This window comes from Microtus pennsylvanicus, chromosome 4 (assembly GCF_037038515.1).
Source record: "Microtus pennsylvanicus isolate mMicPen1 chromosome 4, mMicPen1.hap1, whole genome shotgun sequence".
Taxonomy (NCBI): domain Eukaryota; kingdom Metazoa; phylum Chordata; class Mammalia; order Rodentia; family Cricetidae; genus Microtus; species Microtus pennsylvanicus.
This window is the reverse complement of record NC_134582.1, coordinates 105,857,551-105,873,460: the sequence shown is the minus strand read 5'-3', so window position 1 is coordinate 105,873,460 and position 15,910 is coordinate 105,857,551. Positions and strand designations below refer to the sequence as shown.

Sequence of the window (15,910 nt, the reverse complement as noted above, 5' to 3'; positions counted from 1 at the left end):
TCTCCATTTATTCTGCATTAAGTCATGTTAACACATCTATTATTTGTTTGTTTGTTTTAAGAATGATTTTGCTTATAGAAAAAGAGAAACATATTCTCAGGTGTCTCTGTTAACTGGTCCTGGATGTCTGGACCTAGCCAGGCACACGGGATTAGGCCCTAAGGTTTGTCTTCTGAACCTCTGCAACTTAACGGCATCTCTGCACCACACTGGCATTTCTGATTTCGATGAGATGAGATAGAAACCTGACAAACAATAGCAGAACTTTTCATATATTGACTGAGCATAGATGATCAGTCACCAGGTATCTCCTGACATTTCATAAGGAGATAACTGTTTTTACAGCTTTCCCCTCTCACCTTCTACATCCCATATATTCAGACACACAAACACCATTGTTTTTAAATGAAACAATTTCTTTTCTTAGTGTATCAGTTACAAAACTTGAGTGATTAGGCATCTGAACTCTTTGCCTGGCAGTATAACAATGTAGAATGAAGCACCTTGCTCACGCCTTCCCCCAAATCATGAATTCCACACACGAATGCTACAAAGCCCTTTACTACACCGTATTGCTGAGTCTTCCAAGGTTTCTCATGATCTGTGCTCTTCCTACCCGCTAAACAGCAAGTCCAAATCGTCCGACTGCAAATGTGTCCCTGGTGATCTTTGCCTGAGTTCCCCAGTTCTTCACACATACCCTACCTGGACTCCTCGGAGTCAGGTATTATATCATATGATAGGCATTTATTTATATTAAAAGCCTACTTGGGAGCAAGGAGAGCTGCATCATAACAGGCCCAATGCATGGACACATAGAAATGACAAAATCCAATGTGAGTTTTTAAACGAGAGTCATCGTAAATAGTCTAATTCATTTCTCCTGCTGTGGTTGTATTCAGAGCCACTTCTTCCCAGCAGTTTCTTTTTCTTTTATCAAACTAAGGGGGCCATTTACAGACAGTAAAGACTTTGGTTTCAATAATGACACGTGATGAAATGACAGAGATAGTAAATTGAAACAGTCTAATTAAAGGGCCAAATAAAACTAATGGATACTCCGCCCCCAAAACCCAAACCAAAGAAACAATATCAACTCTCTTCCCCAAAATACCCAAACATCAAATCATAGAAGAAGATACAACATGCTATCTGTCACACTACCTCAGCAGGTGTGACGAGGTGGCCGAGTGGTTAAGGCGATGGACTGCTAATCCATTGTGCTCTGCACGCGTGGGTTCGAATCCCATCCTCGTCGACCGGGTCTCACACTGTTGTGTGGGCTTGTGATTTTATCCCCGGCGTGATAAATCTGGAAGTTTCTCTTTCAAAACTGACTGTGAACCGCGTGATTCCCGGACCTCTCTCTTCTCCCACTTGCTTCATGTGTGCCTCTGTTTGCTCAAACTCGTATTTTTGAGACTTCAGGTACGCTTGTGACAAAATTATCTCACCTTGGATCCGCCCTCGCGTCTGCCCCGCACTTCCACTGTTTCCTGACTGACTTGGCTTTTTAGGAGTGGTAGAAACAGTTTCCTTCCCCTCCTGTTTCTGGGCGTGACATTCCTTCTACCGGGATGTAGTTTCTGCTCTCCGATCCGTGGTAGCCCTCTGCCTTGACTTTCCTCCGACAGAAAGAAATGATGTATTTTAACTGGAGATAGCTTTAGGTATTCCAGTCTCTGTGTCTCCCTTTCATCTTCCTACAACTTACAGATTGATTTTAGCACACCATCCCAGAAAAACATCCACTCACCTGCTTTCACAGCAAAAGATTTCCCACCCATAATAGAAACACAAAACTGATGGGGTCACTAATAAAGACAGACGGTCTCTGACATTTTTCTTCTCTTTGCAATTTGTCTCTTTTACAGAAACGGACATTGGGGTAGAGTCTTTCCAACAAGTTCCAATGCAGCCACTGGACTGGGCAGGTTCCCAAGGGATTTCAGAGGCTCACAAAAACTGGGCATTGAGTAGAAATACCCCCCCCCCCCCCGTTATATGTTGCTTGGAGTCAGCTTATAAAGTTTGTCCCGATTGATTTTAATTGTAATAGGAGGTGACTGTTGTGACCGGAGGGCAGTCTGGATCCTGCAGAGAGTGGATGCTGTGCCTTTTTCCAGAGATGTTCTGTGTCGGGGGACATCCGAGCAGTCACATCCTGGGCTCTACTTGAACTTTACCTGGAGAAGGAGGCACAACGGGACTTGACTTATTTCTCTTTATCTTTAAACTTTGCATATACCAAACATGCAACAGATATTTATACAATAAATGCTTATACTATCTGCGTGCTTGTGTGTGTGTGTGTGCGTGTGCACGCGCAGATTGTGTGTGTGTGTGTGTGTATGTGTATGTTCACATGTTAATGGAGGGACTGAAGGGATTGAAATCTCTAGGTGGAATATTTCCAGAGTGTAATCATATTTACAGTAATACCTGAGTGATGGTTTTAATTGTACCTAACTGTGCTGTCTTGTTAGAGAGTGATGAGATAGATGTGGGGACTGTTTTGGTTTTCTGAGCTTTCCATCATGATTTAAAAAAAAATCAAAGAGAAAAAAACAGGTGCAGTAGCCCCTGCCTGTAATCCCAGTACTTGGTGGGTCGAAGAAGGTGGATTAGAAGTTCAAGGACATCCTTGGCTACCTATGGCATTCTAGGCGAGCTCAGGCTACGTGAAGAAGGAAAGAGGGAGGGAGGGAGGGAGGGAGGGAGGGAGAGAGAGAGAGAGAGAGAGAGAGAGAGAGAGAGAGAGAGAGAGAGATATAAATCAGTTCTGAGCAAACATGTGGAAGATATTTCAACCTGTTCAAGAGTTCAAGAAGGGGTGACTTAGAGAATAGAGTGGACAAGTTAGGTAAAACCTAAGACCTCAGGCCCTGTGGCCCACCCCCACCCCCACCCCTTTGTGCCTTTGGGGCTGTACCTGCTCTCATCTTCAATAAACCTTGCTTTCTACAACTCTGTGTCTGTGTTTGTATTCCTAAAGCAAGAACCAAATCTAGCTCTGGCAACAGTAGCACTGTTAGTCTTTCAATAGAGGATTATCTTACACTCGGTACTCGGTTTAGTTTGGGCCCTGAAGATCCATCACGGAGACACACACCAGAAGTGTCTTCTGTTACAGTGGACACTGCCGAGTGCGTATGGTGTCAGCACATACGTGCAATATACACAATAACCATGTCTGAATAACTTGTTTCTTTTTCCATCTTTTGGTATGCTGGGCATCAAGCTCAGGGCTTCATTCAGTGATGGATGAGTGCTTTACCACCCAGAGAAATGCCCAGATCCCAGATTATTTCTAAAAATAAAAATGAGTATAATAGTTCCCCATTTACCTGCCCAAAAGTGAATTTCATTCTTGGAGAGACTATAAATTAGAAATATTTTTTCAGAAGACCTTCGCCAGTCTTCATCAGAAGTTTGGAGCCTGGTTTAGTAGCTACCACCACTCACAATCCCAGCATTGGGGAGACTGAAGCAGGCGGATCACCGTGATTCCCAAGCCAGCCGTGACGTTATTCATCCTTTTGAACATAGAAATCACACTGCTTAGTTCACTTTATTTATAAGGTTTCACTCTTTAGAATAATGAAAGTGAGAATACAGATTAAAGATACACCATTGGTACAGGGGTGGTGGAACACACCTTTAATCCCAGAGCTTGGGTGGCAGAGGCAGGCAGGCAGATGTCTGTGAGTTCAAGACCAAACCAAACCAACCCTGCCTTCCTCCCTGGAAAAAAAACCCCATCAAAAGTGACAACAGGAAAGTGTACTCAAGGGCCTGCCTCTGTGGTTCGACTGTAAAGGACAGAGGACAAGTGAATGACAAGAACTTTAAATCTTTGAAGAAAGACATTGAAGAAGACACCAGAAAGTGGAAAGATCTTTCATGCTCTTGGGTAGGCAGAATTAACATAGTAAAAATGGCAATCTTACCGAAAGCAATCTACAGATTCGACTCAATGCCCATCAAAATCCCAGGAAAATTCTTCAAAGACCTCAGAAGAATGGTACTCAGCTTCATATGGAAAAGCAAAAAACCCAGGAAAGCCAAAACAATCCTGTACAATAAAAGAACTTCTGGAGGTATCACAATCCCTGACTTCAAACTGTACTACAGAACTACAGTACTGAAAATAGCCTGGTATTGGTATAAAAACAGACAGGAGGACAATGGAACCAAATAGAAGACCTGGATATCAATCCACACATCTTCAAACACCTGATCTTTGACAAGGAAACAAAAAATATCAAATGGAAAAAAGAAAGCGTATTTAACAAGTGGTGCTGGCATAACTGCATGTCAACATGTAAAAGACTGAAAATAGATCCATAGCTATCACCATGCACAAAACTCAACTCCAAGTGGATCACAGACCTCAACATAAAGCCAACAACACTGAACCTCATAGAAGAGAAAGTGGGAAGTACACTTGAACGCATTGGCACAGGAAAGCACTTCCTAAATATAACCCCAGTAGCACAGACACTGAGAGAAGCAATTAATAAATGGGACCTCCTGAAACTGAAAAGCTTCTGTTAAGCAAAGGACATTATCAACAAGACAAGACAACAGCCTACAGAATGGGAAAAGATCTTCACTAACCTTACATCAGAGATCTGATCTCCAAAATATACAAAGAACTCAAGAAATTGGACACCAAAATATCACATAACTCAATAAAAAAAATGGAGTACAGACCTAAACAGAGAACTCCCAACAAAGGAATCTAAAATGGTTGAAAGACACTTAAGGAAATGTTCAACATCCTTAGTCATCAGAGAAATGCAAATCAAAACAATTCTGAGATTCCATCTTACATCTGTAAGAATGGCCAAGATCAAAAACACTGATGACAACTTATGCTGGAGAGGTTGTGGGGTAAAGGGAACACTCCTGCATTGCTGGTGGGAGTGCAAACTGGTACAACCCCATTGGATACCAGTATGGTGGTTTCTCAGAAAATCAGGAAATAACCTTCCCCAAGACCCAGTAAAACCACTTTTGGGTACATATATCCAAAGGGTGCTCAATCGTGCCACAAAGACATGTGCTCAACTATGTTCATAGCAGCTCTGCCATAGCCAGAACCTGGAAACAACCTAAATGCCCCTCGACCAAACGGAAAATGTGGTACATTTACACAATGGAGTACTACACAGCAGAAAAAAATAACAACAGCTTGAATTTTGCAGGAAAATGGATGGAGCCTACAAACCACAATCTCAGAGAACTTAGACAACATTGCGGACACTTAAGAGAGACATAGATCTAATCTACATGGGAAGTAGAAAATAGAAAAAGACAAGATCTCCTGAGTAAATTGGGAGCATGGGGACCTTGGGGGAGGGTTTAAGGAGGGGGAGAGGCAGGCAGGAGAGCGGAAAAAATGTAGAGCTCAATAAATATCAATAAAAAAATCCAAAAAAAAGTGAATCCACAGCCTCTCACTTTCTGTGTGTGTGGGAAATTTATAGTATAAAAATGTACACAATGTGTGTTGTATGACAATATACAAACTCTGTAGAGAAACTGCAAAGAAAAGGCTGATAAAGCTAGTCAGTAAATATTTTATATTTTCCCATTTGTCTTTACAGAACATTGAACATTGTTCTTTAGTTCAGAATGTCCCCCAAATAAATGAAAATACAGCAATATTAGAAGATGGTAAATTGGAAAAAACGGATCCAGCTGAGTCTTGGGAAGACTGTGTTGAGACGTTTAGCCCACCTGCTTTTGGTCTGATGTGGTAGCGGATCAGAGGGAAGTAAGTGCTCCGTGGAAGGCAACCGGCCGTGTCTTCACCATTAGTTTCAACATTCAAGAGCGCTCGCTTAGCATGTGCAAGGCAGAGCGGGCCAGGAAAAAAAGTTAGAAAATGTTGGTTGTGAATAAGAATTTGGTGGCTCTCTAGCGCTCTCAGGTGACCGCGCTGAAGTATTGGTTGGCTGTGGGAACAGTGGGACGGAAGCCCCGGGCCCTCAAAAATCTGACAGCCGGTACACATTTTGGAAGTTATGGATGAACTTCATACATATTCACATGCAAGTTCCTGTGAGCAGCGGTTTCCAACTCTCTTGCAAGGCTGTAGTTGGAGGAGCCTATGGAGCTGCAGGCAGAACCCAGGGCCTGTCTGTCCTAAGGAGGTGTCATTCTCCTACCTTTTACTGAACGTTTGTGAACACTTTACTTAATCTAATTATTTTCTCATATATATATGTATTCAATATATATGTTCAATATATTATATTCAATATATAATCAATGCAATATATATAATATCAAATATAATATATATTCCATATATAATAATGAAACTGTTGGTTGTCTCTGTCCAAAGACCAACAGAAACATACCGTCAGTTAGGCAAATTGGAATTTATTGGCTTATTACAATGAAGAAGGCAAAATGTCATAGTGACTCAATAGTCTTAGTAACTATTCTTGGATAGCCTATCATTTTTATCTAAATAAACAATAAAGTAGGATTGTAGCTGTTGGTGGGGAAGAAGTGGTGACCCTGAAGAGTAGGCGTGGGAGGTATGGGATGGTCTGTCTGTGTTCAGGACTTTTAGCTGTTAGTGTTCCTGTTTAGGTTAGTACTATCAGTTGATAATGGCATACCTGCCATCCTGATCCCTCCCTCCCTTCTCCTTACCTCTCTCCCCTGAAGCATGAGTAATAAAAACTCAGAGAGAAACTGGGATTCAATGTGAAGACCTGAAAAGCAAAGCAGCCAGCCACTGGCTCTTACCTCGACCTCAGCCCGAAACGGTGATTCTGCCTCCAGGAATCCTCGGAATGAGACTGTGTCTGAGAGCTATTTCCTCCCATTTTATAATCTTCTCTAGTTCTGGGATTAAAGTCATTGAAGCACTGCCTGGTTTCTATGGCAACTAGTGTGGCTACTAGGATTAAAGGCGTGTGTCATTGCTGGCTGTTCTGTAAGGCTGACCAGTGTGGCTGTTTTACTTTTGTGATTCACCAGGGAAGCTTTATTTATTGAAATACCACTCCATTCTCCCTCCCAGTTTTCCCCTTCTTTCCCCTTTCTTTCTGTTCTTCCCTTCCCATCCGTTTCCATTCATCTCCATTCATCTCTGAAGCTTCAGGGCATGTTTTTTGACCCCCCCCCCCCAAAGTGGCAAGTCTCACATGTTTATCAAAGGTGTAAATAGTATATTTCTGAATTCGTGACCCATTTCTAGTGTGCAGTGGCCACTGAAGACGTAGGGTGTCCAAGACTGTTTTACTCTGTCATCCTTCCTGGCGGGGACAGGCTTTTACCTTCTGTATCCTTTGCCGTCTATGCGTTGAAAAGGAAGGGAAATGGGGACTAATTTGGTTCAGGCACGTTTTTTTAGTCTTGGATCAGAATTCCCATTTCTGCCAGGCATGATGCCACAGGCCTGAATGCCTGGTAGAGATAGACGACCAGGATGTGTTACCTGAAACCCTGTCTTTGAGACAACAAAAAAAGGAGGGGAGGGGATTATTTGGGATAATTTAACCCAGCAAAATTGAGGCCCTGAGGCCCACAGTCTAAGCCTGGGAGAATCTGACAGCCCAAGATACCTGAAGGACTCATTTCGGTTTCCATTCTCGTCCTTCCAGCGCCTAGTTCTTTGAAGATATTCTCAACCTGTGGGTGACGAGCCCTTTGGGTGTTCGAACAACGCTTTCACAAGGGACGTCACCACAACAAGAGGAATTGTAATAAATGGTCACAGCTTTAGGAAGGTTGAGAACCACTGCTTAAGGCCTAACACAAGTTCTTCCTCTATCCTTTGACAGGAGGAAGAAAGTTTGGAAAAACCCAGAAAATGCGGGTGGTGGGGCCGCAACTTGTATTTTTTTTTTTTTTTTTTTTACCAGATGCTACAATTTAATTTGTACGACACTAAAGAAGGAGGAAATAAAAACAACCTCCAACTAACCACGAAGGGATTCGAACCCTCAATCTTCTGATCCGAAGTCAGACGCCTTATCCATTAGGCCACGTGGTCGCTGCGCTGAGGTCTGTCTCTAAGACTTAGGAAGTAAAAGGAATTTCCAGCGCCGCTCTTGCGGTAGGTACAGCATAAAAAGAAATTAGGTCCACGCCGCGGATTTTATTTGGGGCCACAGGATCGGATTTAGGAAATTTTGAGACTAAATTACTTCGTATTAATACAGAACATGGCTGGTTCACGGAGAAAAAAGTCGTTTGCGTGTCCTCAGACCCTGCTTCCCCGTTCATGCAGTTCTACATGCGTGTGCGTGGGTGTGACCCTCCGGTGACAAAGCTGCTTTTCCACCTCCTGGCACTTTTGCTGATTCCTTTTAGAACCCTCCCTCTCAGCTAGAGAGAAGAGTGTCTGTCACCAAGAGAGGACAAGAAAGCCTTCTTCAGTCTGGCATCTTTGTGACAGTCTTTTCCTGTATTGTAATATTCGCTGTAATCTTTAAACTGCGCGCTGTGTTAGGTGAGGACTTGCCACAAGTCACTGAACTAGTGGGTGGTTAGGGGCTGCACTCAACAACTGGTTTTGTTCTCATGGCTTGAAAAGTAGTTTAATAATAATAATAATAATAATATTTTTTTGAGACAGCTTTTCTCTGTGTGGCCCTGACCTGGAACTCGCTATGAAAACGGGGCTGACCTTGGAACTCAGAGATCCACCCGCTTCTGCCTCCTGAGTGTTGCGATTAAAGACGTGTGCCACCACCTCCCAAGTAGTCCCCCCTTTTTTAAAAAAAAATATTTATTTTTTTAATGTCGGAGGCAAGAAAACAAGGTTACCAGGTGCTTGGTGTTTCTGTCAGTTATTCTCAAGGGCTGATTTTGATCTTTACACCCCCACTGAGAAGAAATAAGACTTCCATCCCCCCACGGCCTAACGGGAGAGAGATCTTTAAACTTCGGTTTTCTAATTCAGTAGAGTCATTTTTAAAAGGCGTGGTAAACCCTGTTGATAGAGGCAAAAGGAGCAGTTCAAGGCCAATCAAAAGAAAATACTATAAATAAATAAATTTAAAAAAAGAAAAAAAAAGAAAATACTTGCCTAGATTATAGGCTACTTAATGTATTTTTTTCTTACTAAAATTTCTATGACGGGATTTGACACTTTAGACAAGGAATCCTTTCTGGGAGAGGAATATAAGACAGTGAATTCACAGCTTAAAAAATAAGCGTAGACAATAGCAATCAGGAATGTGGCGATTAAAGACACAGGACCAGTGTTGGCAGCACAAGTGGTTTTCTCAGTCAGACTTGGCAAATAAGGCCTTATACGTTATGTAATGAAAGAAACTGAATTGTTCTTTCGTTCTTACCCTTGTGTTTCCCTTTGTTTAGCCATTTTAGGAGTACGGAGGCAAAATAACCAGAATAAATATGATTTACTAGAAAGAGAACCCTTTACACTTAAACACCCATGAAAAAAACTTCGGTTCTAGCTAGCAGAGGATGGTTTCGATCCATCGACCTCTGGGTTATGGGCCCAGCACGCTTCCGCTGCGCCACTCTGCTGCACAGCAAGTAAGTCCTAAAAACATTCTTACCTTTGTCTGCAGTGGGTGTCGTACTACTTTATACAAAGACCTGCTGGAAGTCACCTTTTAAGTTTGTCTTAAAGGTGCTAGTTGTTAGGAATAATGTCGCTACCGAATGAAAGACAAAACAAAATCTGACAAGAGTTGCAAATATTAACATACTAAGTTACTCGATGTGTATGAAAAAGCCAGGTAGATATTCAAACGAGAATCACGAATTTTCGCCAATGGAGACACCAAGACAATATAAATACTGTCCTCAGCACGGCAATTGGTAACAGTCTTAGTGGAAAACCACGCATTTACCTGCGGGTATCAAGACTGGGGTCAGATTTGTTCTGTGGTCGAGATCGAGGAGGAAATGGTGCAGTGTTCTCTCCAGTGTTTGGTCCTTTGGAACAGGGGATAAAACTGACTCACACACAGCCCGCATCTGCATTTCTGATTGTTTGACTGACCAAAGCTTCGCTGTTGCCCTAATACGTACCAAGTGGCAAGTGGCAAATGTGCATCGTTAAAGACATTCTTTAGTCTGAATTAGTTAAAATGGCCGGGAAGTCCTGTTTTGAGACAAAGGACCCAGCTCAGGGAGTGGGAACCTCGAGCGTTGGTGACGTCACCAGCCATTGCCATGTCAGGGGCGGGGAGAACGCGCTCGAGGTTTCAGTCTTCAATTAGGTCCGAACCCCTTGCATATAAGGGAAGTGCCTGCGCTTCTCCCGGCACTTTGGTCTGGTCGTCAAGAGCCTAGCAATGTCTGGACGAGGCAAAGGTGGTAAAGGCCTGGGTAAAGGCGGCGCCAAGCGCCACCGCAAGGTCCTGCGCGACAACATCCAGGGCATCACCAAGCCCGCCATCCGCCGCCTGGCCCGGCGCGGAGGAGTCAAGCGCATCTCCGGCCTCATCTACGAGGAGACCCGCGGGGTGCTGAAGGTGTTCCTGGAGAACGTGATCCGCGACGCGGTCACCTACACGGAGCACGCCAAGCGCAAGACCGTCACCGCCATGGACGTGGTCTACGCGCTCAAGCGCCAGGGCCGCACGCTCTACGGCTTCGGCGGCTAAACTACTCTTGGCGGCTGACTTCCCAAAAAACCCAAAGGCCCTTTTCAGGGCCGCCCACGTTCTCTGTAAAAGGGCTAACATGTATTGACTTGTTGGGCTGCTCCTATTAACGTAAGAAATAATCCTGTTTGTAATATAGTTACGGTAGGCTTCCGTTCCTCTCGTTGCTGCCTTGGCTACTATTAGAAATTGTGAAAAACGTCCGTACATCAAGCACACGGTGAAGGTTTGTATTTGATATCCTTCCTCTATTTAGATGGCGCGAGATGCAGGGACAAAGCGCGTGAGCTTGGAGGCGTAGCCAGGGATAAAGACGCCGGGCGGTGGCTGAGCACACAGCCAGGACTGGTTGGTCGGTTCTGTGCTTTGACCTCTGCTGAGGTCTGAAACCAGGCTTGAAGGGCTGCCTGAAGGGTACTGGAGATCCACGCGACGTTTAGGCAGCTTTTCTCCCGGCACACCTGTGGTGGACTTGTTCGCTTAAGGGAAGGATTATCACAATCGGACATTACCATTTACATCTACAGTGTAAAATTGGGTAGTTTTGCTGTGCAACTTTATGCAGACCACCGAACTCTGTTGACGTCGGTTGAGCGTGTGAATAAACAAAGACAATATAAGCACATTTTTGATATTTTCGATGTGGTCTAAGTTTATACCTTCAGAATCTCATTTCAGCTAGAAGTGCTAAGATTGATCTTACTGTACAACAAACATTTGAGGTTAAATGTCATGATGCCTTGTTTAAAAACAACAGAAAAGGCGCTCTTCTTCGTGGCCAGCAAGTTAACTTGTGTGGTTATCCTCTGAAATAAAAATTAATGTAGTTAAAGTGGTTGTCATTTGACTTTATTCTCTGTAAAGCAGGGCAATTCTATGGGATTTGCGTCTCCTTCCACCTAAGGATCCAACTCAGTTTTAACAGGTTTGCAGCAATCACTTTACTCGCTGAGTCTTTTTGGCTGTCTCCCTGCTTTATTTTTATTAATTATTATTAGATTAGATTTTTCTTTTTCAAGATGGGTTCTTTGTGTAGCCCTGATGGTCCTGGAACTCACTGTAGACTAGGTTGGCTTCGAATTCACAGATCAGTTTGTTTCTGCTGCTTTTGCCTTTAATTCTGAGTGCCGGGATTAAAGGCCTGTGTCACCACTGCCCAGCTCTCATCTTTATTTTTAAAGATAAGGGTTTCTGTGGGTAAGGAGGGGAGGGGGGACGGGGAATCAGACACTATTGAAGGTTAAGAACATGTTTGAGGAAGAAAAAAGTATCTGAGGCTTAAAAAAATGATTGGAATACACCAAGATCAGAGGCGGTTCTGTGCTATGTGGATTATAGGTATGGATAATCTAAATGTGTATGCCTGGGTGTTAGTGCACCATGTGCTCAAGGAGGCCAGAAGAGAGTTTCAGATCTCCTAGAACTGGGGTTCAAAACAGGAGTGGACCACCTTGTGGGTGCTGGGAGTCAGTTCTTGTCCTTAGCAAGAGCACCCAGTGCTGGAGCAGTCTCTCTAGCCCCGGACAAAACATTTTCAATCTTCCAGAACTTGGTGTTGATTGGGTGTGGGAATGCAGAGAAGTCAAGTAGCACAGTGCTAAGTGTTATGTTGCTGACTCAAGCAGAAAAGGCATGATGTATGCTCGGAGGAGGTAATATTTAGATGAGGGGGTGGTGGTGAAGCTTTAGTAATGAAGTGATGACCAGAGCAAAAAGACGGTGAAAGTGAAGGGAGTTCCTGCTAGATCAGAAAAGCCTGCTGAGAAGAGACAGCCCGAGACCCAAATGGAATGGAGTGGCTCTTGGGTTCTTTTGGGGGCTTTTAGAACTACTCTGGGTTTTGCTCTCAATGAGGTGAGTGATATGGGAACCACTGCAGGAGTTTTACCTGAAAACAGGCAAGGTCTGATTCATATTTCAAGCTTGATTCAAAAGTATTGATAAGGAAACTAGTAAGGAGGCTACAACAACAATTTAGTTCGTGGAGGACGTTGGTTTGGATCAGTGGCCTAGGCTATGAAAAGTGCTTAGAGTCTGTGTATAGTTTTACAGGTTAAAGGCCTACCCTTGAACATTTATATTTGTAGTTTTTATTTTTAGAAAAAATGGAAATACTGACAATATTAAAAATATTCAAGGGGGCTGGAGAGATGGCTCAATGGTTAAGAGCACTGACTGCTCTTCCAGAAGGTCTGAGTTCAATTCCCAGCAACCACATGGTGGCTCACAACCATCCATAATAAAATCTGGTGCCCACTTCTGGCCTGCAGGCAGAACACTGTATGCATAATAAATAAATAAATAAATAAATAAATAAATAAATACGTCTTTAAAATAAATAAAAATATTGAAGGTTGGGGCTAGAGATGAGTCAGAGTTCAGTGCCTACCATCTAAGTTGGTTGTTTCAAAAAACCACATGTAACTCCAGTTCCAGGGGGAAATCCTTACATATACACACAGAGACACATACGTATAGTTTAAAATAAATTAACTCTTCAGGAAAAAGTATTGAAGCGAACACCAACAGTGCTCTGTATATTATTTAGCATCTTTTTCAGTCTACCCAGGGGCTAGACAGGGGTGAGACATCATACCTTGCAAGTTTCTCTTTTCATCTGTTCTTTTCCTAATTATTTTTTGTTAGCTCTAATGAGTTTGTGGAGTCACGTGAAAGCCTTACATTGCTTGAGATGGAGTTTGAGGCGTGACAATATTTAGATCTTGGATGTCCCAATAATACTAGAGAGAGTTGTACTGTTAGAATAGCAAAGGACAGGACCAGCTGAAGAACTCTGACACAGAGGATTAGCGAACTGTTAGACCTCGGCTCTCTTAAAGCCACGGGGTAAAGGCTTCCTTTGTGAGATCCAAGGCTTGAGCACAGTAGGCAGTTCCCTGGGTGCAGTCACTGTCCAGCCTCAATTGCTTTTACTAATCTCCAGAATGCCGTGCAGTTGTTACTAAGTCCCCTCTATTTAGGATTAGGAAATGCTCCAATTAATTGCCTCAATCCACAGTTCTATGTATTTAAATACTTTTGTCTGGAGGTATGTATTAAACCGGGTTGGAATATCTCTGGATAAATTGTTTAAAGAGATGCTTAAAGTTATCAAACAGTATTGAAAAATTAATGCCTAAATATATAGTGCTTGAAAAATTTACTTTTACAAGTCTATGTTATTGGGTCACTTAATGTTCATATTAATTTTTTTAGTGGACTCTTGCAGATAAATGACGAAGGCAGAGAAAATACTGACTTCAGATGGATTGCCAGATTCCTCCTATAACATTTATAGAAAGGCTAGTGTGTGGTGGCAAAGATCCATCCAGCAACTGGGAAGACTGCAGGAAGGAGTCTGAGCTGTAGGCCAGCCTGATCTAAAGAATTCCAGGTCAGAACTAGATGGTGAAATCCTCTCGGAAACCAGAGACAGGCGGTTGTGGCAGTTCTAACCTCAACATGAGGATCACCTTGTGGTTGGATTTACTTCATGTGAAAAAGATATATCTTTGTCACATTAGGAAGCTCAATATAGGCATATTGAAGAGAGCGGTTCAGAATAGTTACCCACCCCAAACCTTTTTGGATCATACCCACTATTAAGTAATCAGCACCTTCCAGATAGGATTACAGATCTCATTTAAGACTAAGTGAGTGGCTCTGAAAAGAGCCTTTGGGTTAAGAGTTTGTCAGGTAAGCGGGCTCACTTGGAGCTGGTGTACTTGGTGACGGCCTTGGTGCCCTCAGACACGGCGTGCTTGGCCAGCTCCCCGGGCAGCAGCAGGCGCACGGCCGTCTGGATCTCCCGGGACGTGATGGTCGAGCGCTTGTTGTAATGCGCCAGGCGCGACGCCTCGCCCGCGATGCGCTCGAAGATGTCGTTGACGAACGAGTTCATGATGCCCATGGCCTTGGAAGAGATGCCGGTGTCGGGGTGGACCTGCTTCAGCACCTTGTACACGTACACCGAGTAGCTCTCCTTGCGGCTGCGCTTGCGCTTCTTGCCGTCCTTCTTCTGGGCCTTGGTCACGGCCTTCTTGGAGCCCTTCTTAGGGGCTGGTGCGGACTTCGCTGGCTCAGGCATCTTCAGATCTCCAAACACAGGAAGCTCAATGTGGGTTAGAAGTAGACATCTCCTACTTATAGGGCGTTTATGCTAATGAAGAATTTCAAATAAGTCTTAGCTAATTGGAAGAAACAACACCAGAGGGATCGTGGGTGGGATTATGCAAATGAGGGTTTGAGAGCCACATTTTCTATTGGCTATATCGCTGAGTCCTCTTGTAACCAATCAAATGTGTACTTTTACTACCCAGGAACAAAATATAAAAGCAGCCGTGTTTTATAGAACTTAGTAGTTTGTGCTCTGTCGCTGACTTCTTTTAACTCCAACATGTCTGGACGAGGAAAGCAGGGTGGCAAGGCTCGCGCCAAGGCCAAGACCCGATCCTCCCGGGCCGGCCTGCAGTTCCCCGTCGGCCGCGTGCACCGCCTCCTCCGCAAGGGCAACTACGCGGAGCGGGTGGGCGCCGGCGCCCCGGTGTACCTGGCGGCCGTGCTGGAGTACCTGACGGCCGAGATCCTGGAGCTGGCTGGCAACGCGGCCCGCGACAACAAGAAGACGCGCATCATCCCGCGCCACCTGCAGCTGGCCATCCGCAACGACGAGGAGCTCAACAAGCTGCTGGGCCGCGTGACGATCGCGCAGGGCGGCGTCCTTCCCAACATCCAGGCGGTGCTGCTGCCCAAGAAGACCGAGAGCCACCACAAGGCCAAGGGGAAATAAGACAATTGAAATGGCTTTTTTTTCCCCTTTAAAACAAAAGGCTCTTTTCAGAGCCACCACCTTTTCATATTGAGAGTGGTAACCAGAACCATGTTCTACTTATCATATCCTAAGTCCGTTATGTCATTGCTAAGTGTCGAGCCATATCCAGATTTATAAAACCAAATATCAAGGTAGTTAGTTGTATTGGATTTTGAAGGCCAGGCAGAGAAAAACTGCGGATATCGCACTGAGATACCTGTGTACCTTACACACAATTAGCGCACTACCTAGTGTCTTTCAAAATTGATGTTAGGAGGCCGCTAGGATTGGAGAAGTTACTGTGAACCCAAAGGATTTTATGGAAATTGTTAGGATAAGGCTTCATTTAAAGTGTCAAGGCAACATTCAGAGGCCAGCTCACGTGTCTTACCCTTATTTTCATACAGGTCTCTTTACTGGTCACATTCCAAATACTCTAGGACTGACTACAACATTGCGGTCCAGCCACTAGAACGGACGGAAAAAT

General features: G+C 43.9%; 3 protein-coding genes and 3 non-coding genes across 6 annotated transcripts; 3 read left to right on the top strand and 3 right to left on the bottom strand.

Annotated features, from left to right (window-relative positions):
- Positions 1-1,176: 1,176 nt before the first annotated feature.
- Positions 1,177-1,258, top strand: Trnas-gcu (transfer RNA serine (anticodon GCU)). The gene has a single exon. It is a non-coding gene; the product is annotated as a tRNA-Ser (tRNA).
- A 6,689-nt stretch (positions 1,259-7,947) lies between these two features.
- Trnar-ucg (transfer RNA arginine (anticodon UCG)) lies at positions 7,948-8,020 on the bottom strand. Its single transcript has one exon. It is a non-coding gene; the product is annotated as a tRNA-Arg (tRNA).
- A 1,433-nt stretch (positions 8,021-9,453) lies between these two features.
- Positions 9,454-9,525, bottom strand: Trnam-cau (transfer RNA methionine (anticodon CAU)). Its single transcript has one exon. It is a non-coding gene; the product is annotated as a tRNA-Met (tRNA).
- A 762-nt stretch (positions 9,526-10,287) lies between these two features.
- LOC142848850 (histone H4) lies at positions 10,288-10,670 on the top strand. Its single transcript, XM_075971036.1, has one exon. The coding sequence runs from the start codon at positions 10,302-10,304 to the stop codon at positions 10,611-10,613; it is 312 nt and encodes a 103-aa protein (XP_075827151.1). The 5' UTR covers positions 10,288-10,301; the 3' UTR covers positions 10,614-10,670.
- Positions 10,671-14,304: 3,634 nt separating this feature from the next.
- Positions 14,305-14,739, bottom strand: LOC142848849 (histone H2B type 1-C/E/F/G/I). Its single transcript, XM_075971035.1, has one exon. The coding sequence runs from the start codon at positions 14,698-14,700 to the stop codon at positions 14,320-14,322; it is 381 nt and encodes a 126-aa protein (XP_075827150.1). The 5' UTR covers positions 14,701-14,739; the 3' UTR covers positions 14,305-14,319.
- A 251-nt stretch (positions 14,740-14,990) lies between these two features.
- On the top strand, positions 14,991-15,534 carry LOC142848848 (histone H2A type 1-E). Its single transcript, XM_075971033.1, has one exon. It carries the CDS (start codon positions 15,010-15,012, stop codon positions 15,400-15,402), a length of 393 nt encoding a protein of 130 aa, XP_075827148.1. The 5' UTR covers positions 14,991-15,009; the 3' UTR covers positions 15,403-15,534.
- Positions 15,535-15,910: the final 376 nt, after the last annotated feature.